We start from the raw sequence: 23,556 nt of genomic DNA, 5'->3' as shown, positions 1-23,556 counted from the left end.
CAAAAACCATCGACCGTTTTACCTAAGAAATGCCGTAAAATATGCTCATGCCGTTTAAGGCCTGGAATGGGGACGCCGAAGCCCTTGGGGTGGGGAGACGCTTCTGTGCTGTTCGCTTTACCCCCCCCCCGAACCCCCAAAATGGGGCTCTGGACAAAAGCTAGAAGCTTCTGCCTCCGGCAGAGCGGGGTGATGCGAGGGGGGGGACGGTATTGAAAAGCGACGGTTGCCCTCCCTCCCCCTTGGTTTTAACACTTACGACGCGTAAAATGGAGCTGGTCCCGCTAAGGGAGAGAGGGCTGTCGAGTCCCCAGGACGCCGGGGGGAAACGGACCCGCGATGGCACAGGTAGAGCGAGCGTAATATTACACGTAGCCAAATTAAAATAAAAAAAAATAAGGAATGTCAACGAGGGACCCCCGCTCTGCCGGGAAAGCCCGCCTTGCGGCGTCGGGTTCGGCAGAGCTGTGGGCTGGGGGGGTCTCGGTACAAAAGAAAAAAAGGAACGCGCCCCGACTGCGGCCGGGGGGCCGTCGGTGGTTCCCCCCCGGGGCGACGGCGACGACGCAAGAAGAAACCGAACGTGGACGGAGCGGAAAGCTAACCCCCGGTACCGGTCCGGCGCCGGTCTCCGCCGCCGGACCGCCGCGGTGGGCATTCGGGTGAGCAGCCGGCCCTGCCCTCCCCTCTCCCCCCCCCCCGCCGCCCCGTGACCCCAGCGCGCAGCCTGAGGTATATTTCGGTGAAGGCGGGTAGCTGGGTCTCTCCGGGAGAGGACGGAGAAAGCGGTTTGAGAGCGGAAAGGGAAGGGGAAACCTAGAAGAGAATCGTCTGAATGCTGATTGATCCCGTGGTGGGGGGCAGGGGGTTGGGGGGGGGGAGAGGGGGGCGGAGGCCCGGGCCCCGTGGCACTGGGGTGGCTTTAGCCCGCGATCTCGGTCACTGTGGTCACCAACTTCTGCCCGTTCCACAGCGTCTTGAACTGCTCGGGGACCGGAAACTCGTTCTGCGGAGGGGGACGGGAGCGTGCCGTCAGGCTCGGGGCCGGCGGGACGGTGCCCCCCGTCCCCCCCCCCCAACCCTCAAGGAGCCCGCGCCTCCCTCCGGCCTGTGCCCGGACGGTCCCCCCGACCCCCGTTCCTAGGGAAGGTGGGCGGGAGATGTCTGTCTTGCCCCACGAGCCCTCCCCAACCCTAGACTCTAGTGGAAAAATAATAACGATGGTATGTGTTAAGCGCTAAGCGCCACTCTAAGCACTGGGGTTAACAGAAAAATAATAACGATGGTATGTGTTAAGCGCTAAGTGCCAAGCACCACTCTAAGCACTGGGGTTAACAGAAAAATAATAACGATGGTATGTGTTAAGCGCTAAGCGCCATTCTAAGCACTGGGGTTAATAGAAAAATAACAACGATGGTATGTGTTCAGCGCTTGCTATGTGCCAAGCACCACCATTCTAAGCACTGGGGTTAACAGAAAAATAATAACGATGGTATGTGTTAAGCGCTAAGTGCCAAGCACCATTCTAAGCACTGGGGTTAACAGAAAAATAATAACGACGGTATGTGTTAAGCGCTAAGTGCCAAGCACCATTCTAAACACTGGGGTTAACAGAAAAATAATAACAATGGTATGTGTTAAGCGCTAAGCACCATTCTAAGCACTGGGGTTAATAGAAAAATAACAACGATGGTATGTGTTAAGCGCTAAGCGCCAAGCACCATTCTAAGCACTGGGGTTAACAGAAAAATAATAACGATGGTATGTGATAAGCGCTAAGCGCTAAGCGCCAAGCACCATTCTAAGCACTGGGGTAAACAGAAAAATACTAACGATGGTATGTGTTAGGCGCTAAGTGCCATTCTAAGCACTGGGGTTAACAGAAAAATAATAACGATGGTATGTGTTAAGCGCTAAGCACCACTCTAAGCACTGGGGTTAACAGAAAAATAATAATGATGGTATGTGTTAAGCGCTAAGTGCCAAGCACCATTCTAAGCACTGGGGTTAACAGAAAAATAATAACGATGGTATGTGTTAAGCGCTAAGTGCCAAGCACCATTCTAAGCACTGGGGTTAACAGAAAAATAATAATGATGGTATGTGTTAAGCGCTAAGTGCCAAGCACCATTCTAAGCACTGGGGTTAACAGAAAAATAATAACGATGGTATGTGTTGAGCGCTAAGTGCCAAGCACCATTCTAAGCACTGGGGTTAACAGAAAAATAATAACGATGGTATGTGTTAAGCGCTAAGCACCATTCTAAGCACTGGGGTTAACAGAAAAATAATAACGATGGTCTGTGTTAAGCGCTAAGTGCCAAGCACCATTCTAAGCACTGGGGTTAACAGAAAAATAATAACGATGGTATGTGTTAAGCGCTAAGTGCCAAGCACCATTCTAAGCACTGGGGTTAACAGAAAAATAATAACGATGGTATGTGTTAAGCGCTAAGCACCATTCTAAGCACTGGGGTTAACAGAAAAATAATAACGATGGTTTGTGTTAAGCGCTAAGTGCCAAGCACCACTCTAAGCACTGTGGTTAACAGAAAAATAATAACGATGGTATGTGTTAAGCACTAAGTGCCAAGCACCATTCTAAGCACTGGGGTTAACAGAAAAATAATAACGATGGTATGTGTTAAGCGCTAAGCACCATTCTAAGCACTGGGGTTAACAGAAAAATAATAACGATGGTATGTGTTAAGCGCTAAGCGCCAAGCACCATTCTAAGCACTGGAGTTAACAGAAAAATAATAACAATGGTATGTGTTAAGCGCTAAGTGCCAAGGACCATTCTAAGCACTGGGGTTAACAGAAAAATAATAACGATGGTATGTGTTAAGCGCTAAGCACCACTCTAAGCACTGGGGTTAACAGAAAAATAATAACGATGGTATGTGTTAAGCATTAAGTGCCAAGCACCACTCTAAGCACTGGGGTTAACAGAAAAATAATAACAATGGTATGTGTTAAGCGCTAAGCACCACTCTAAGCACTGGGGTTAACAGAAAAATAATAACGATGGTATGTGTTAAGCGCTAAGCGCCATTCTAAGCACTGGGGTTAACAGAAAAATAATAACGATGGTATGTGTTAAGCGCTAAGCGCCATTCTAAGCACTGGGGTTAACAGAAAAATAACAACGATGGTCTGTGTTAAGCGCTAAGCGCCATTCTAAGCACTGGGGTTAACAGAAAAATAATAATGATGGTATGTGTTAAGCGCTAAGCACCACTCTAAGCACTGGGGTTAACAGAAAAATAATAACGATGGTATGTGTTAAGCACTTACTATGTGCCAAGCATCATTCTAAGCACTGGGGTTAACAGAAAAATAATAACGATGGTATGTGTTAAGCACTTACTATGTGCCAAGCATCATTCTACGCACTGGGGTTAACAGAAAAATAATAACGATGGTATGTGTTAAGCACTTACTATGTGCCAAGCACCATCCTAAGCACTGGGGATATCGGGTTGGACGCTGTCCCCATCCCACGGGGGGGCTCCCGGTCTTAATCCCCATTTTACAGAGGACGAAACTGAGGCGCAGAGGAGTGACTTGTCCGAGGTCACACAGCAGACGGGCGGCAGAGCCGAGATTAGTACGGAGAAACAGCGTGGCTCGCTGGAGAGGGTCAGGGGTCACGGGTTCGAGCCTGCTGTGTGACCTTGGGCAAGTCACTTCGCTTCTCTGAGCCTCAGTGACCGCATCTGTAAAATGGGGGTTGACTGTGAGCCCCACGTGGGACAACCTGATCGCGTTATATCCCCCCGGCGCTTCGAACGGTGCTCTGCACATAGTAAGCGCTTAGCAAATGGCGTCGTTATTATCAGTAGTAGTACCCAGGGCCTTCTGTCTCCGCGACGGGAGCTTTGGCCATCCCGCCCTGTGCCCTCTGAGCTGAAGCCCGACCGGTATCACCGGCTGGGGGGCTCTCCCCGGTCCCCTCCCCGCCGGCAAGGCACTCACGAAATCGCCGCCCTCGCCGGGGATGAGGACGTTCATCTCGGAAGACTTGGCACTGACGATCTCGCAGTCGAGCGAGCTCGCGCTCAGGTACACGTGGCAGCCGTCGGTCTTGTTGATGGAAATGGTTGGCACTTTCCCCATCACCTGAGGAGACAGGCGGGTAAAGCCTCGACCCCCCCCGGGGAACCTCGGCGGAGCGGGGGCGAGCCCCACAGCGGGCTAGGGCGGCCCGGGGGGACGACGGCGCCGAGAGAGGGATGGACGGAGGCTGGGGTGGCTCTCTTTGGCGCTTTGTTTTTAGCCACTGGGCCCAACCTCCTTCCCTTTCGTGGACGGTGGCATCTGTGGACCAACCCTCCCCCCCTTTTTTTTTTTGAATGGTATCAGTTAATCATAATAATAATAATAATAACGGCATTTATTAAGCGCTTACTATGTGCAAAGCGCTGGGGAGGTTACAAGATGAGGTTGTCCCACAGGGGGCTCACAGTCTTAATCCCCCTTTTACAGAGGCGGGAACTGAGGCACAGAGAACAGTGATGATGGTATTTGTTAAGCGCTTACTCTGTGCAAAGCACTGTTCTAAGCGCTGGGGAGGTTACAAGGAGATCAGGTTGTCCCACGGGGGGCTCACAGTCTTAATCCCCCTTTTCCAGATGAGGGAACTGAGGCATAGAGAAAGATGATGATGATGGTATTTGTTAAGCGCTTACTATGTGCAAAGCGCTGTTCTAAGCGCTGGGGAGGTTACAAGGAGATCAGGTTGTCCCACGGGGGGCTCACAGTCTTAATTCCCCTTTTACAGATGAGGGATCTGAGGCACAGAGAACGATGATGATGATGGTATTTGTTAAGCGCTTACTATGTGCAAAACACTGTTCTAAGCGCTGGGGAGGTTACAAGGTGATTAGGTTGTCCCACGGGGGGCTTACAGTCTTAATCCCCCTTTTACAGAGGAGGGAACTGAGGCACAGAGAATGATGATGATGGTATTTGTTAAGCACTTACTATGTGCAAAGCACTGTTCTAAGCGCTGGGGAGGTTACAAGGAGATCAGGTTGTCCCACGGGGGCTCACGGTCCTAATCCCCCTTTTCCAGATGAGGGAACTGCGGCCCAGAGAAGTCAAGTGACTTGCCCAATGTCACATAGCCGACAACTGGCGGAGCCAGGGTTTGAACCCATGACGTCTGACTCCCAAGCCCGGGCTCTTTCCACTGAGCCATGCTGCTTCTCAGCGTAGTAAGCACTGCTTACTTAGGTCTCAAATACTGTTCTAAAACACTGGGGTAAATTCAAATGAACGGGTTATGTTGCCAACTTGACTTCCCAAGTGCTTAGTACAGTGCTCTGCACACAGTAAGCACTCAATAAATATGACTGATTGATTGATTGATTGGACCCAGTCTCTGTCCCACAATCTAGGTGAGAGAGAACAGGCATTTAAATCCCCATTTGACACCTGAGGAGGCCCAGAGAAGTGAAGGGAGTCGCCCAAGGCCACAAAGCAGACACGTGGCAGAGCCGGGATTTGAACCTAGGACGTCTGACTCCCAAGCTCGGGCTCTTTCCACCGAGCCATGCTGCTTCTCAGCATAGTAAGCACTGTAAGTAAAATATTTATTTTACTTGTACCTACCTATTCTATTTATTTTATTTTGTTAGTATGTTTGGTTTTGTTCTCTGTCTCCCCCTTCTAGACTGTGAGCCCACTGTTGGGTAGGGACTGTCTCTAGATGTTGTCAGCTTGTACTTCCCAAGCGCTTAGTCCAGTGCTCTGCACACAGTAAGCGCTCAATAAATACGATTGATGGATTGATTGATTGCTAAGTGCTTACGAGGTCTCAAATAATGTTCTAAAACACCGGGGTAAATTCAGATGAACGGGTTGGACCCAGTCTCTGTCCCACAATCTAGGTGGGAGAGAACAGGCATTTAATCCCCATTTGACACCCGAGGAGGCCCAGAGAAGTGAAGGGAGTCGCCCAAGGCCACAAAGCAGACACGTGGCCGAGCCGGGATCCCGTTACCTGCACTTTGACGTCCCTGCTGTTGATGATCTCCACGATACCCACGACGTCGTCGAACACCAGGCCCAGCTTCTTACAGTTGTCTGGAAGGAGAGGGAGGGGGCCGCTCAGTCCCGGGCCCGAGTGCGGGCGGGCGCGGTGGGGGGAAGGGGACGCGGTCTGGGGTCTGCCCTCGGCCCCCCCTCACCTAATGTGATGGAGTTGATCTTGCCCTTGATGTGCAGGGTGCTGTTGACACACTTGAACACGTAGGCCACCTGCTTCAGCTCCGTGTCCTCAATCACCAGGTTGGAGACATTCTCCTGGTTCTCCTGTTATTATTAATAATAATAATGGTATTTGTTAGGCTCCCTCCCTCTAAAACGGGCAGAGCAATGGGGAGCTCACCCCTTTCCCCTCCTGGAGGGGAAAGGGGTAAGCTCCCCTCCTCCAGCAGGAAGCTGCCTTAACAATAATAATAATGATAATGATGGCATTTATTAAGCGCTTACTCTGTGCAAAAGCACTGTTCTAAGCGCTGGGGAGGTTACAAGGTGATCAGGTTGTCCCCCGGGGGGCTCACAGTCTTCCTCCCCATTTTACAGACAAGGGAACGGAGGCCCAGAGAAGTCAAGTGACTTGCCCAGAGTCACACAGCAGACAGATGGCAGAGTCGGGATTTGAACCCATGACCTTTGACTCCAAAGCCCAGGTTCTTTCCATTGAGCCACGCTGCTTCTCTAATAAGAATTGTGGTATCGGTTAAGTGCCTACTGTGTGCCGGGCACTGTACTAAGCGCTGGGGTGGATGATGATGATGATGATGATGATGATAATAATAATAATAATAATAATAATAATACGTGCTTAATAAGCTTAGTAATAAGCTTAGTAAGTGCTTAACAAATGCCATCATCATTATTATAATAATTATATTATATTGTAATAATAATAATAATGGCATTTGTTAAGCGCTTACTATGTGCAAAGCACTGTTCTAAGCGCTGGGGGGGATACAACCTGATCACCTTGTAACCTCCCCAGCGCTTAGAACAGTGCTTTGCACATAGTAAGTGCTTAATAAATGCCATCATTATTATTATTATTATTAAGGTGATCAGGTTGTTCCACGTGGGGCTCACAGTCTTAACCCTCATTTTACAGATGAGGTAACAGGCTCAGAGAAGTGAAGTGACTTGCCCAAGGTCACACAGCAGACATGTGGCAGGGCCGTGATTCAAACCCTTGACCTCTGACTCCAAAGCCCGGGCTCTTTCCACTGAGACACGATGGGGTTGGACACTATCCCTGCCCCATGTGGGGCTCACAGTCTCAATCCCTGTATATATGTATATATGTTTGTACGTATTTATTGCTCTATTTATTTTATTTGTACATATTTATTCCAATAATTTTATTTTGTTAACATGTTCTGTTTTGTTGTCTGTCTCCCCCTTCTAGACTGTGAGCCCACTGTCAGGGAGGGACCGTCTCTATATGTTGCCAACTTGTACTTCCCAAGCGCTTAGTCCAGTGCTCTGCACACAGTAAGCGCTCAATAAATACGACTGAATGAATGAATGAATCCCCATTTTACAGGTGAGGGAGCTGAGGCCCGGAGAAGATAAGTCACACAGCAGACGCGCAGGGGAGCCCGGGATTAATAATAATAATAATAATAATAATAATAATAATAATAATAATAATAATAATAATAATAATAGTAGTATTTGTTAAGCGCTTACTATGTGCAAAGCACTGTTCTAAGCACTGGGGGGATACAAGGTGATCAGGTTATCCCACGTGGGGCTCACAGTCTTAATCCCCATTTTCCAGATGAGGGAACTGAGGCCCCGAGAAGTGAAGTGACTTGCCCAAAGTCACACAGCTGACAATTGCCAGAGCCGGGATTTGAACCCATGACCTCTGACTCCAAAGCCCAGACTCCTTCCACTGAGCCACGAATGAATGTGCCAGGCACTGTACTAAGCAATTGGGGTGGATACAAGCAATATATGTATATATCATCAATCGTATTTATTGAGCGCTTACTATGTGCAGAGCACTGTACTAATAGTGATGATGGTATTTGTTAAGCACTTACTATGTGCAAAGCACTGTTTTAAGTGCTGGGGGGGATACAATAATAATAATAATGACGATGGTATTTGTTAAGCACTTTCTATGTGCAAAGCACTGTTTTAAGCGCTGGGGGGGATACAATAATAATAATAATAATAATGATGGCATTTGTTAAGCGCTTACTATGTGCAAAGCGCTGTTCTAAGCGCCAGGGAGGTGACAAGGTAATCAGGTTGCCCCTCGTGGGGCTCAGCTCCCAGCCTTAACCCCCATTTTCCCGATGAGGTCACTGAGGCCCAGAGAAGAGAAGCGACTTGCCCCAAGTCACACAGCTGGCAGATGGAAGAGCCGGGATTTGAACCACATGATGCCTGACTCCAAAGCCCGGGCTCTTTCCACTGAGCCACGCTGCTTCTCCAAGCGCTTAGTCCAGTGCTCTGCGCACAGTGAGCACTCAATAAATACGAGTGATTGATTGATTGATTTCTCTGATTAGAAACCAGGTGCTCCCGAATCCCAGGCCCGGGCTCTATCCCCTCCGCCTCCTGGGCCGGACCGGTTTCGGGTCCGTCCCCAACCGGGGGATCCCCCTCTTCCACCGGGGTCGGTCCCCCCCTCACCCGGCCGCCGCCGCCCCACTCACCACTCTCCACTTTTTGCCCTCCAGCTCCAGCAAGGGTGGCTCCCTCTTGGCCAGGGGTTTGAGGACGGAGCCGCCGGTGGGTTTAGGGGCGGTAAAGGGCTTGGGGCCGGCCCGCACGGGGCCCCCCTGGCTCTTCAGGGCGGGGTTCTTGTGGGTCTTCATGTCGTCCGACACGTGCTTCAAAGCTGCCGAGGCCCCCCCACGAAGCCGTTCGGTCCGCCTGCGCTTCCGGGCCTCCCCCCTCCCGGGACCCCAGAAACAACCCCCCGAATCCTCCCACCCCCTCGCCCCGGATCGCCGTCTCCCCCTCCCTCCCGAGGCCTCTCCGGCCGCCCCACCCGCCCTCTCCGGGTGGCCCGGCTGGACGCCGCTCACCGTGCGTGATGCCCTCTCCCTGGTTGATCTGGGCGAAGAGGGCCGAGCGCGAGGCCGCGTCGTCCGAGCCGGAGCTGGTGGGGACCGGCGGCGGGGGAGGCCCCGGGGGCGGGGGCGGCGCCCCCGAACCGGCGGAGCCTCCGCTCGGTTCCTTCGCCAGCGGACCCTGGCCGGGATGGGGGGGGGAGAGGAGGCGTCAGTCCGGCCCCCGGCCCGAGTGCCGGCCCGCGGAGCGGCCGGGGAGCCTCACTGACCGTTTTGCTCCAGGTGAGACCGGTGGTGTGGAACTCCTTGATGTAGGCCTGGAGCTCCACCCAGATGCTCAGGTACGCTTTCACCCAGTCCACGTGCTTCTTGTCCCTGGGGAGGGGAAAAGAGCTCAGGTGAAGCTGCCCGGGGCACCCCCAGACCCTGGTCTAGACTGTGACCCCGCTGTTGAGTAGGGACCGTCTCTATATGGTGCCAACTTGGACTTCCCAAGCGCTTAGTACAGTGCTCTGCACACAGTAAGCGCTCAATAAACATGGATTGGTCCACCCTGATAGCTGGAATGGGGAAGGGCAAAGAGGCACTGACCCCGGCAGCTCTCCATCCCCGGGCCTCCCTCTCTAAACAAGCAAATGCCCCCCTTCCTTCTAGGAGAGCCCCCCCAGAGCCTGTTCGAAAACCCCACCAATCAATCAATCGTATTTATTGAGCGCTTACTGAGTGCAGAGCACTGCGCTAAGCGCTTGGGAAGTCCAAGTTGGCAACATCTAGAGACAGTCCCTACCCAACAGCGGGCTCACAGTCTAGAAGGGGGAGACACAGAACAAAACCAAACATATTAACAAAGTAGATATGTACAAGTAAAATAAATAGAGTAATAAATATGTACAAACATATATACAGGTGCTGTGGGGAAGGGAAGGAGGTAAGGCGGGGGGATGGAGAGGGGGAGGAGGGGGAGAGGAAGGAGGGGGCTCAGTGTGGGAAGGCCTCCTGGAGGAGGTGAGCTCTCAGTAGGGCTTTGAAGGGAGGAAGAGAGCGAGCTTGGCGGGTGGGCGGAGGGATTGAGGGCATTCCGGGCCAGGGGGAGGACGTGGGCTGGGGGTCGATGGTGGGACAGGTGAGAACGAGGCATGCTGAAGAGATTAGCATCAGAGGAGCGGAGGGTGCGGGCTGGGCTGCAGAAGGAGAGAAGGGAGGTGAGGTAGGAGGGGGCGAGGGGATGGACGGCCTGGAAGCCCAGGGTGAGGAGTTTCTGCCTGATGCGCAGATTGATTGGGAGCCACTGGAGATTTTTGAGGAGGAGAGTAACATGCCCAGAGCATTTCTGGACAAAGACAAGCCACCAAGCCACGGCCGAGGTGATTGACACCTTCCCACCCACAAGTCAGGAGAACCCGCGGGGGAAGGGGGGAGGCTCCCAGGCAGGGACGCTCTGCACCCAACATTTCCTGTTGGCAAAAGGCGCGACTGTTGCCAGGCAACCCCGCGGGACGGTGGGCGGGATGGAGGGACCCGGCTCCAACCACGACCCCCACCGGGATGGGGACGGGCGCCCGGCCAGGCCGCTGAGCCCACGCTCACAGCCTCTCTGATCATAATGACGGTCTTTGTTACGTGCTTACTCTGTGAGGGGCACCGTACTAAACGCGCAAATCGGGTTAGACACCGTCCTTGCCCCACATGGGGCTCACAATCTTCAAGCCCCGTTTTCCAGATGAGGTCACTGAGGCCCAAACAAGTGAGGTGACAAGGCCACACAGCAGACGAGTGGCAGAGCCGGGATTAGAACCCAGGTCCTCCTGACACCTAGGCCGGGGCTCTATCCACTAAGCCACACTGCTCTCCCCCTGTCTTTAAAGCCCTACCAAAATGACATCGCCTCCAGGGAGCCTTCCCTGATTTACCCCCCATCTCCCCACCCTATCCGCCCTCCCTTCTGCGTCACCTCATCACCAGGGTCTGTATCCCCTTAGCCCCTCGAAACTCACCCTACCCCCAACCCCACACCCCTGACGGACACATCCTCACAGCGTGGCTCAGTGGAAAGAGCCTGGGCCTTGGAGTCGGAGGTCATGGGTTCAAATCCCAACTCTGCCAATCTCCAGCTGTGTGACTTTGGGCAAGCCACTTCACTTCTCTGGGCCTCAGTGACCTCATCTGTAAAATGGGGATAAGGACTGTGAGCCCCCCATGGGACAACCTGATCACCTTGTAACCTCCCCAGTGCTCAGAACAGCGCTTGGCACATAGTAAGCGCTTAACAAATGCCATTATTTGAGAAGCAGCGTGGCTCAGTAGAAAAGAGCCCAGGCTTTGGAGTCGGAGGTCATGGGTTCAAACCCCGGCTCTGCCAATCGTCAGCTGTGTGACTTTGGGCAAGTCGCTTCACTTCTCTGTGCCTCAGTGACCTCATCTGGAAAATGGGGATGAAGACTGTGAGCCCCCACCGTGGGACAACCTGATCATCTTGTAACCACCCCAGCGCTTAGCAAGGCGCTTTGCACATAGTAAGCGCTTAATAAATGCCATCATTATTATTATTATTATTCCCATCCCCATCTGTATTTTTATGTCTCCCCCGACTAGGCTGTAAGCCCCTTGAGGGCGCAGACTGCGTCTACCAACTCAAGTGCTCAGTCCGGTGCCCCGCACCCAGCGAGCACCATTGACCTGTTTGTACGTATTTATTACTCTATTTATTTATTTTACTTGTACATATCTATCCTATTTATTTTGTTAATACGTTTTGTTTTGTTCTCTGTCTCCCCCTTCTAGACTGTGAGCCCGCTGTTGGGTAGGGGCCGTCTGTCGATGTTGCCAACTTGGACATCCCAAGCTCTTATTCCAGTGCTCTGCACACGGTAAGCGCTCAATAAATACGACTGATTGATGGATTGAGTGATGGGCGGAGGGGCTGAACGTACACATCCTTGTATTCCTTGAGAACGCGGTTTGTGTAGAACATGGCGGCGTCGGTCATCTCCTTCACGTACGGGCCCGGCTTGGGAGCCTAGAGACAGTCACGGGTCAGATGGCCACGGGTCCCCGTCCCCCCGCCGCTCCCCCGGGGGGGTGGGGGGGTCCCCCCCGCCGCTCCCCCGGGGCCGGGGCTCACCATGGCCACCCAGCCCAGCGCTGGGATGCTCTCGCTGACGGCCGACAGGTGATTGAACAGCCTGCTGCCCCGATTCTTCTCCCGGAAGTTCTGCACCCCCTGGATCTGGTCCGAGATGGGGCCCAGCAGGTCCGAGAGTTTATTCTGGAGGCCGGAAAGGGAAAGCAGACGGGGTGGAAATGGCGGGGCGGCTCCGGTCCCTGGGAAACGCCCGACCGCGACAACCGCCGGCCTGCACCGGGGCCGCCATCCCTCTGGCCAAATCCCCTTCCTCGGCCCTCCCCGTGTCCCCGCCGGCCCGCTCCCCACTCCCAACCTCAGAAAACCCACACAGCGCGGGGCGGGGAGGATTGAGCGGCTACTTGGGTCCCTCCGGCAACCCCCCGGGGGGAAAACGGCCTGCTTTAAGAAGCCAAGCCACCCTCCCTGACCCCGACAAGGACGTCAGGCTGGGCGCCTCTCAACTCCCAGGAAGTCTCCCACGGGCCTGAACAGCCTGGCCGACCCTGGAAGCGGCCTAGTCAGCTGGAAACTCCTTATGGGCAGAGAATGTGTCCACCATTCATTCATTCAATCGTATTTATCGAGCGCTTACTGTGTGCAGAGCACTGGACTAAGCGCTTGGGAAGTCCAAGTTGGCAACACGCTACCCAACAGTGGGCTCACAGTCTAGAAATGAATGAACCTCCCAGCTGTACCTCACACTCGTCTCTCCAGCTGGCCCACAGGCCCAAAACTCCCGCCCCTGCCCGATCAGACCGACCCCAGTGCTCCCCACCCTCCGGGCCCTTCTAAAATCCTATTCCCCTCCAACAGGTCCGCCCCAATTCCCTCCAACTCCAGTCACACCAACACGTCAGCCTCCAGCACTTACAGATTTACTTAGGCATATCCTTCCTCAACTCCCGTGACCCGATTTATTCCGATGAATAACTGCGGTACTGGCTAAGTGCTTACTAAGTGGCAGGCACCGTCCTAAGCACTGGAATGAAAACCAGCAAAGCGGACTGGACGTGGTCCTCGTCCCACGTGGGGCTCACAGCCTCAATCCCCATTTTACAGACGAGGCAACTGAGGCACGGAGAAGTAATAATAATAATAATGATGATGGCATTTGTTAAAGCACTGTTCTAAGCGCTGGGGAGGATACAAGGTGAGCAGGTTGTCCCACTTGGGGCTCACAGTCTTAATCCCCATTTTCCAGATGAGGGAACTGAGGCCCAGAGAAGTGACTTGCCCAAAGTCACCCAGCTGACAACTGGCAGAGCCGGAATTTGAACCCATCACCTCTGTCTCCAAAGCCCGGGCTCTTTCCAATGAGCCACAAAGCGAAGTGAAGCGACTTGCCCAAGGTCACACGGCGGACGAGTGACAGGGCCGGTACCCCACCGCTAAACATCATCATCATCATCATCAATCGTATTTATTGAGCGCTGACTATGTGCAGAGCACTGTACTAAGCGCTTGGGAAGTACAAATTGTACCTCCCAAGTAAACAGCTTTACGTCTACCTCCCTCGTCCAAGTACATATTTATTACTCTATTTATTTATTTATTTATTTTACTTGTACATTTCTATCCTATTTTATTTTGTTGGTATGTTTGGTTCTGTTCTCTGTCTCCCCCTTTTAGACTGTGAGCCCACTGTTGGGTAGGGACTGTCTCTACGTGTTGCCAATTTGTACTTTCCAAGCGCTTAGTACAGTGCTCTGCACATAGTAAGCGCTCAATAAATACGACTGATTGATTGATTGACTGGAAGCTCCTTACGGGAAGGTGGTGAGTGGTTTGGGGTTTTTTTTTTTTTTTTGCTTCTGTTGTACTTTCCCAAGCGCTTAGTTCAGTGTGCCAAACCCAGCGGGCGCTCGATAAATAGCAATCCTACCAGTAAGCTGCGGCCGCTACAAACGATCCCCGGCCCAGAGGTCGGAGGGTGAGTTGGCGCGGGCCGCCAGGAGCCCGTTAGAGACCCAGAAATAGCTTCGGCGGGCTGTTCCCGTCATTCTACCAAACTGGAGGAGGCTGCTTGGGGAAATCGGCTCGGCGAACGGGACTCTGGTTGTCACGCGACGCGCCGGGATCTATTTTAAGAGGCCGGGATGGCTTGGCAGACTTCGCCCCAACTAAAAGAGGAAGGTTAAAACAACCCCCCTCTTCCCCTCGTCTCCCTAGCGAAGCCTTTTCACCTCCCCCGTTCCCCCGCAACCCCGGAAACTCACCCCAGAAGGCTGCTGGCATTGAGAGGCCGTCACCAGGAGGGCCCGTTCCGTCTTCAGCCCCGTGTGGACCATCTCGGCCTGAGGAATCAATCAATCAATCAATCGTATTTATTGAGCGCTTACTGTGTGCAGAGCACGGTACTGAGGGCTTGGGAAGTCCAAGTTGGCAACATAGAGAGACGGTCCCTACCCAACAGTGGGCTCACAGTCTAAAAGGGGGAGACGGAGAACAAAACCAAACATACTAACAAAATAAAATAAATAGGATAAATATGTACCAATAAAATAAATAGAGTAACAGGAATGGAGGAAGGAGATAAGGAGGAATGGAGATAAGGAGCCGGTTTCTGGTGACACATCAATCAATCAACCAATCGTATTTACTGAGCGCTTACTGTGTACAGAGCACTGTACTGAGCGCTTGGGAAGTACAAGTTGGCAACATATAGAGACAGTCCCTACCCAACAGTGGGCTCACAGTCTAAAAGGGGGAGACAATCAATCAATCGTATTTATTGAGCGCTTACTGTGTGCAGAGCACTGTACTAAGCATTTGTGAAGTACAAGTTGGCAACATATAGAGACAGTCCCTACCCAAGAGTGGGCTCACAGTCTAAAAGGGGGAGACAGAGAACCAAACCAAACATACTAACAAAATAAAATAAATAGAATAGATATGTACCAGTAAAATAAACAAATAAATAGAGTAATAGGAATGGAGGAAGGAGATAAGGAGGAATGGAGATAAGGAGCCCGTTTCGGTGACACATCAATCAATCGTATTTACTGAGCGCTTACTGTGTGCAGAGCACTGGACTGAGCACTTGGGAAGTACAAGTTGGCAACATCTAGAGACAGTCCCTACCCATCAGTGGGCTCACAGTCTAAAAGGGGGAGACAGAGAACCAAACCAAACATACTAACAAAATAAAATAAATAGAATAGATATGTACAAGATAAATAGAGTAATAAATATGTACAAACATATATACATATATACAGGTGCTGTGGGGAAGGGAAGGAGGTAAGATGGGGGGGATGGAGGGGGGAGAGGAAGGAAGGGGCTCAGTCTGGAAAGGCCTCCTGGAGGAGGTGAGCTCTCAGTAGGGCCTTGAAACACACAGCTGGGCAGCGGGGGGAGGGATGCCCACTGCTAGCGTAATTAGTGAAGAGGCTTGGCAAGGGTAGGGGGTGATCCCCACCACCACCCTGAATGATGATGGCAGCATTTATTAAGCGCTTACTATGTGCAAAGCACTGTGGCGGTTACAAGGTGATCAGGTGGTCCCACGGGGAGCTCACAGTCTTCATCCCCATTTTCCAGATGAGGGAACTGAGGCTCAGAGAAGTTAAGCGACGTGCCCGAAGTCACACGGCTGACAAGTGGCGGGGCTGGGATTTGAACCCACGACCTTTGGCTCCAAAGCCCGGGCGCTTTCCACTGAGCCACGCTGCTTCTCTGAATCCCATGAGGGAGGCAGCCTCGGGCCAAGGAGGTGGCCACCGCGGAGAGAGGCCGGAGGGAAGGCAAGCTCGGTGCTCTGCACACAGCAAGTGCTCAAGTGCTTATTTTATTTATTTTATTCTGTTAATATGCTTTGTTCTGTTGTCTGTCTCCCACTTCTAGACTGTGAGCCCGCTGTTGGGTAGGGACTGTCTCTTTATGTTGCCAACTTGGACTTCCCAAGCGCTTAGTCCAGTGCTCTACACACAGTAAGCGCTCAATAAATACAATTGAATGAATGAATGAATCTACGTGACGAGTAAATTTCGGGGACCCTTTGGCTACCTAGGAATGGTAACAAACTAAAAAAAAAATCAACACTAGCAAGACCTTTGTCCAAAATAATAACAATAGTGGTATTTGTTAAGCACATACTATGTGCATTTGTACATATTTATTCTATTTATTTTATTTTGTTAATATGTTTTGTTTTGTTGTCTGTCTCCCCCTTCTAGACTGTGAGCCCGCTGTTGGGTAGGGACCGTCTCTAGATGTTGCCAACTTGGACTTCCCAAGCGCTTAGTCCAGTGCTCTGCACACAGTAAGCGCTCAATCAATACGACTGACTGAATGAATGAATGTCTCCCCCTTCTAGACCGTGAGCCCACTGTTGGGTAGGGACCGTCTCTAGATGTTGCCAACCTGGACTTCCCAAGCGCTTAGTCCAGTGCTCTGCACACAGTAAGCGCTCAATAAATACGATTGAATGAATAAATGAATGAATGAATGTCTCCCCCTTCTAGACCGTGAGCCCACTGTTGGGTAGGGACCGTCTCTATATGTTGCCAACTTGGACTTCCCAAGCGCTTAGTCCAGTGCTCTGCACACAGTAAGCGCTCAATAAATATGACTGAGTGAATGAATGAATGAATGAATAAATACGACTGAATGAATGAAAAGCTCAGAGCTTCTCAGAGCAGCCCAGAGCACAGAGATCTTGGGAAATTTCCTCTTGCGGGTGGCAGAGTTGGCCGTGTGGTCATCGGGCCCCTGCCCGGAAGCCAGCCTGAAGCTCTGTCACGAAGCGCTTAGTCCAGTGCTCTGCACACAGGAAGCGCTCAATAAATACGACTGAATGAGTGAATGAATGAATGAATAAATCCGACTGAATGAATGAAAAGCTCAGAGCTTCTCAGAGCAGCCCAGAGCACAGAGATCTTGGGAAATTTCCTCTTGCGGGCGGCAGAGTTGGCCGTGTGGTCATCGGGCGCCTGCCCGGAAGCCAGCCTGAAGCTCTGTCACGAAGCGCTTAGTACAGTGCTCTGCACACAGTAAGCGCTCAATAAATACGATTGAATGAATGAATGAATGAATGAGGGGCGGTTCTCCAGCCTCACCTGGGGCCCCAGCCTACGTTTTCTGTCGGGGAGGGGGGAGAGGACCAGGCTGAAGATGGGGGTGGTGGGGTGTGCTAGCCAATGGCTCCAGGCCTGCCGCTCGCCTCCACGCTCAAAAATAGAAAGCCGCCTTCTCCCCGGTTCCTCTTTCGGCAAGCCGGGGCGGGGGCGGGGGAACGGGGAGGACTCGCACACAGCCCGCGCCGTCGGCCTCCCGGGACGACAGACGGCAGGGAAAGGAGGAAGTTGCCGGGAATTCTGATGGGTCAAAAAGAGCGTTTCTTCCGGCTCCCAGGCCACCCTCCAGGAGGTTATTCCCTGCCTCGCCTCCCCTCCCTGCCCCGGGGGGCCGGCAGATCAATCAATCAATCAATCAATCAATCGTATTTATTGAGCGCTTACTGTGTGCAGAGCACTGTACTAAGCGCTTGGGAAGTACAAGTTGGCAACATATAGAGACAGTCCCCACCCAACAGCGGGCTCACAGTCTAAAAGGGGGAGGCAGAGAACAAAACCAAACATACTAACAAAATAAAATGAATAGAATAGATAGGTACAAGATAGATAAATGAATGAATGAATGAATAAATGAATGAATGAATGAATAAATAAATAAATAAATAAATGAATGAATAGAGTAATAGGAATGGAGGAAGGAAATAAGGAGGAATGGAGATAAGGAGCCGGCAGATGGAGGGGTGAGGTTGGCGCCCCGATGGACCCCGATTTCCCAAAGGGCTCATCGGCTCCTCCCCAACTTGGACTTCCCAAGCGCTTAGTACAGTGCTCTGCACACAGTAAGCGCTCAATAAATATGACTGAATGAATGAATGAGAGGCCTCTCCCAAGAGTAGAAGCAGCGTGGCTCAGCGGAAAGAGCCCGGGCTTAGGAGCCAGAGGTCACGGGTTCTAATTCTGGCCTCGCCACTTGTCAGCTGTGTGACACCGGGCAAGTCACTTGTTTGTTTTTTTACACTGGTATGTACAATTCATAGGATATTTGTTACTCATTGACTAGGTAGAGGTTATCTGTCTACCAGAGAAGCAGCGTGGCTCAGTGGAAAGAGCCCGGGTCATGGGTTCAAATCCCAGCTCCGCCAATTGTCAGCTGGGTGACTTTGGGCAAGTCACTTCACTTCTCTGGGCCTCAGTTCCCTCATCTGTAAAATGGGGATTAAAAACTGTGAGCCCCCCCGTGGGACAACCTGATCACCTTGTAATCTCCCCAGTGCTTAGAACAGTGCTTTGCACATAGTAAGCGCTTAAGAAATACCATCATTATTATTATTATTACAAGACTTTCTCCAAACAATGAAATTCTCCAATGCCCTGCTATGGGACAAGGAAGATTCAGATGCTGGTGGTATCAAATATTTCTTTCTGCATCAGCTATCTGAGACATCTATAAGACTGGGTTGAAAATACAATGGAGACTTTTTCCTCTTGGCTGGGTCATCACAACACCATGTTAGGAAATATCTGGACAGTGTTAACAGCCATCGGAAAACGTTTAGTACATATGTACTATTCTTTTTATTTTGTTAATGATGTGCATCTAGCTTTAATTCTAGTTGTTCTGACGATTTAGACACCTGTCTCCATGTTTCGTTTTGTTGTCTGTCTCCCCCTTCTAGACTGTGAGCCCGTTGTTGGGCAGGAACCGTCTCTATATGTTGCTGACTTGCACTTCCCAAGCGCTTAGTACAGTGCTCTGCACACAGTAAGCGCTCAATAAATATGACTGACTGAATGAATGAATGAATGAACTTCTCTGGGCCTCAGTGACCTCATCTGCAAAATGGGGATGAAGACTGGGAGCCCCACGTGGGACAACCTGATTACCCTGCATCCCCACCAGTGATTAGAACAGTGCTTGGCACGTAGTGAGCGCTTAACAAATGCCATCATCATCATTATTAGGTAGGAATGAGATGGGAAACGGAGGGCGGAAGAGGCAGATGGGGAGAGGGAAGGAGTGGGGTGATGGGGTGGGGAGGGTGCCCCCCGGGAGGCGACGGGCACCGAGTAGCCCAAGGGGACCCTCCCTCATGCCTCGACTCAAACAGCCAGAAGAGCAGCCGGGCAGCGCCGGCCGCCCTTGGGAGGGGAGGAAGCGACAAGGGCCCTCACGTGTTTCTGAACGTCGCCCCCGATTTCCCTGCTGATCCTCAGGTACTCGGCCACCGGACCGGCGAGGAGCGAGTCGAAGGCTTGCACGAACGGAGCCACGCCTGCCGAAGGGAGACGGCCAAGGCGTTAGAGGGGCGGCAGGAGCCGCCTCTGCCCAGCCCGCCGCCGCCTCCCATTCCCGGGCTCGGGGCGTTCGATCGGGAACCGAGCCCTCCCGCTCGGGCGGTGGGACTTCTTACCTTTGGGCCCGGCGTCTCCGCAGCCCCCGTGCCCGCCGGGGGCCTGGGACACCGCCTCCAGCCTGCCCACCGCCTTCTCCAGCCTCTCAACCAGGTGCTGCATATCGGCCATGACGCTCCACCTGCTGAGGCAAAGCCGCGGTCACTCGGAGGGGCCTGGGCACAAAGACGGGTGCCCCTCCCGCCGCACACCCATCTTCTTTTATTTTGTTAGTATGTTCGGTTTCGTTCTCTGTCTCCCCCTTTTAGACTGTGAGCCCACTGTTGGGTAGGGACCGTCTCTATATGGTGCCAACTTGTACTTCCCAAGCGCTTAGTACAGTGCTCTGCACACAGTAAGCGCTCAATAAATACGATTGATTGTTTCGGACCATGTGCGGAGGGTGGCGTGAAGAGGTGGGGTCGCAGACTGCAGGATCTCTGGCTCTTCTGAGGGAACTGGGGGCGTCACGCTAGGGACCACCCAACTCTGTACGGGGTTCTGGGGAGGTCACTGAGGCCCAGCGAAGTTCGTTCATTTATTCATTCATTCATACAATCGCATTTATTGAGCGCTTACTGTGTGCAGAGCACTGTACTAAGCGCTTGGGAAGTACAAGCCGGCAACATATAGAGACGGTCCCTACCCCACAATGGGCTCCCAGTCTAGAAGGGGGAGGCAGACGACATAACAAAACATGGAGACAGCTGTCAAAATCGTCAGAACAAATAGAATTAAAGCTACATCATCATCATCAATCATATTTATTGAGCGCTTACTGTGTGCAGAGCACTGTACTAAGCGCTTGGGAAGTCCAAGTTGGCAACATATGGAGCCAGTCCCTACCCAACAGTGGGCTCACAGTCTAAAAGGGGGAGACAGAGAACAAAACCAAACATACTAACAAAATAAAATAAATAGAATAGATATGTACAAGTAAAATAGAGTAATAAATATGTACAAACATATATACATATATACAGCTATATATGTACAGCTATATGCCCATCATTAACAAAATAAGAATAGTAAATAATAATAATAACGGCATTTGTTAAGCGCTTACTATGTGCAGAGCACTGTTCTTATGTACTAAACGTTTTCCGACGGCTGTTAACACTGTCCAAATATTTCCTAACACAGTGTTGTGATGACCCAGCCAAGAGGGAAAAGTCTCCATTGTATTTTCAACCCAGTCTTACAGATGTCTCAAATATCATCATCATCATCATCAATCGTATTTATTGAGCGCTTACTATGTGCAGAGCACTGTACTAAGCGCTTGGGAAGTACAAATTGGCAACACATAGAGACAGTCCCTACCCAACAGTGGGCTCACAGTCTAAAAGTCTACAAATATCTGATGCAGAAAGAAATATTTGGCAGCTGCTGCCCGGAGTCCTTAAGCGAGGTGACCCCAGGCGCGCTAAACGTCCAATAAAGAGCAGCCTTAAGCGGGGGTCACAATTTGTGGCCGGGAGAGGCACGGCAGCAAACAAACCTCCTTGTCCAGTCTGGTCAGGGGCTCTAGACTGTAAGCTCGTTGTGGGCAGTGAATGTTATGTGGCACTCTCCCAAGTGCTTAGTAATAATAATAATAATAATAATGGCATTTATTAAGCGCTTGCTATGTGCAAAGCACTGTTCAAAGCGCTGGGGAGGTTACAAGGTGATCAGGTTGTCCCATGGGGGGGGGCTCACAGTCTCCATCCCCATTTTCCAGATGAGGGAACTGAGGCCCAGAGAAGCGACTTGCCCCAAGTCACACAGCTGACAATTGGCGGAGCCCGGATTTGAACCCATGACCTCCGACTCCACAGCCCGTGCTCTTTCCACTGAGCCACGCCGCTTCAGTACGGTGCTCTGCACACAGCAAGAGCTCAAAAAACACGGCTGAATGAATAAATGAAAGATTCCAGTGTCTCGTCCACCCATCCACTTCATTCATTCGTATTTATTGAGCGCTTACTGTGTGCAGAGCACTGTGCTAAGTGCTTGGGAAGTCCAAGCCGGCAACATATAGAGACGGTCCCTACCCAACAACGGGCTCACGGTCTAGAAGGGGGAGACAGACAACAAAACAAAACATGTGGACAGGTGTCAGGTCACCAGAATAAATAAAAATAAAGCTAGATACACATCAAATCCCGGCTCTGCCAACTGTCAGCTGAGTGGCTTAACTTCTCTGTGCCTCAGTTCCCTCATCTGTAAAATGGGGATTAAGACTGTGAGCCCCCCGTGGGACAACCTGATCGCCTTGTATCCCCCCAGCGCTTAGAACAGTGCTTTGCACATAGCAAGTGCTTAACAAATACCATCATTATTATTATTATCATTAACAAAATAGATAGAATAGTAAATATGTACAAGTAACAGAGTAATAAATCTGTACAAACATATATACAGGTGCTGTGGGGAGGGGAATCAATCTATCAATCAATCAATCGTATTTATTGAGCGCTTACTGTGTGCAGGGAAGGAGGTAGGGCGGGGGGGATGGGGAGGAGGAGAGGGAATAACCACCTTCCTCTGGACACTTAGGGATCATCATCATCAATTGTATTTATTGAGCGCTTACTATGTGCAGAGCACTGCGCTAAGCGCTTGGGAAGTACAAATTGGCAACATATAGAGACAGTCCCTACCCAACAGTGGGCTCACAGTCGAAAAGAACAGGGATCGGCGCGTAGCCCCAGAACCGACGTGTTTTCCACGGGAAACGCTAAGTGGGCCTTCCCTCCCAAACGCGGACGCATCGCGACTGGCCGAGGAGCGCGACGCCGGGACTCGGCCCTCCCTGGCGGGACAACGGCGACGCTCGCCGTTTAAGACACTCGCCCGGGCTTCTCCTAAACGGACAGGGGAGTCCAGTGATCTCGGCCGGCCCAGGACAGTCCAAGATGACCACGTCTACTCTGAATTTCGTCCCCGGTAATCGATCAATCAATTATATTTATTGAGCGCTTCCTGTGTGCAGAGCACTGTACTAAGCGCTTGGGAAGTACAAGCTGGCAACATATAGAGACAGTCCCTACCCAACAGTGGGCTCACAGGCTAGTCATAGTAAGCGCTTAATAAATGCCATCATTATTATTATTAGCGTGGCTCAGTGGAAAGAGCCCGGGCTTTAGAGTCGGAGATCACGGGTTCAAATCCCGGCTCTGCCAGCTGTCAGCTGGGTGACTTTGGGCAAGTCACTTCACTTCTCTGGGCCTCAGTTACCTCATCTGTGAAATGGGGATCAAAACTGTGAGCCCCCCATGGGACAACTTGATCCCCTTGGAACCTCCCCCAGCGCTTAGAACAGTGCTTAGCACATAGTAATCAATCAATCAGTCGTACTTATTGAGCGCTTACTGTGTGAGAGCACTGTACTAAGTGCTTGGGAAGCACAAGTTGGCAACATATACAGACAGTCCCTACCCAACAGTGGGCTAACAGTCTAGTCATAGTAAGCGCTTAACAAATGCCATCATCATTATTATTATTAGCGTGGCTCAGTGGAAAGAGCCTGGGCTTTAGAGTCAGAGATCATGGGTTCAAATCCCGGCTCTGCCAGCTGTCAGCTGGGTGACTTTGGGCAAGTCACTTCACTTCTCTGGGCCTCACTTACCTCATCCGTGAAATGGGGATTAAAACTGTGAGCCCCCCATGGGACAACTTGATCCCCTTGGAACCTCCCCCAGCGCTTAGAACAGTGCTTGGCACATAGTAATCAATCAATCAATCGTAGTTATTGAGTGCTTACTGTGTGCAGAGCACTGTACTAAGCGCTTGGGAAGTACAAGTTGGCAACATATAGAGACAGTCCCTACCCAACGGTGGGCTCACAGGCTAGTCATAGTAAGCGCTTAATAAATGCCATCATTATTATCATTAGCGTGGCTCAGTGGAAAGAGCCCGGGCTTTAGAGTCGGAGATCATGGGTTCAAATCCCGGCTCTGCCAACTGTCAG

General features: G+C 51.5%; 1 protein-coding gene across 1 annotated transcript; it reads right to left on the bottom strand.

The window, feature by feature from the left end:
- Window positions 1-865: 865 nt before the first annotated feature.
- On the bottom strand, window positions 866-19,746 carry CAP1 (cyclase associated actin cytoskeleton regulatory protein 1). Its single transcript, XM_038757811.1, has 12 exons — window positions 19,622-19,746; window positions 19,383-19,483; window positions 14,412-14,489; window positions 12,193-12,336; window positions 12,002-12,087; window positions 9,341-9,446; window positions 9,087-9,252; window positions 8,712-8,896; window positions 6,195-6,318; window positions 6,008-6,090; window positions 3,979-4,122; window positions 866-1,006 (listed from the first exon to the last, which is right to left on the bottom strand). The coding sequence occupies exons 1-12, from the start codon at window positions 19,731-19,733 to the stop codon at window positions 923-925; spliced, it is 1,413 nt and encodes a 470-aa protein (XP_038613739.1). The 5' UTR covers window positions 19,734-19,746; the 3' UTR covers window positions 866-922.
- Window positions 19,747-23,556: the final 3,810 nt, after the last annotated feature.

This window comes from Tachyglossus aculeatus, chromosome 16, assembly GCF_015852505.1.
Source record: "Tachyglossus aculeatus isolate mTacAcu1 chromosome 16, mTacAcu1.pri, whole genome shotgun sequence".
Classification (NCBI taxonomy): domain Eukaryota; kingdom Metazoa; phylum Chordata; class Mammalia; order Monotremata; family Tachyglossidae; genus Tachyglossus; species Tachyglossus aculeatus.
This window is presented reverse-complemented; position numbering and strand designations above follow the sequence as displayed.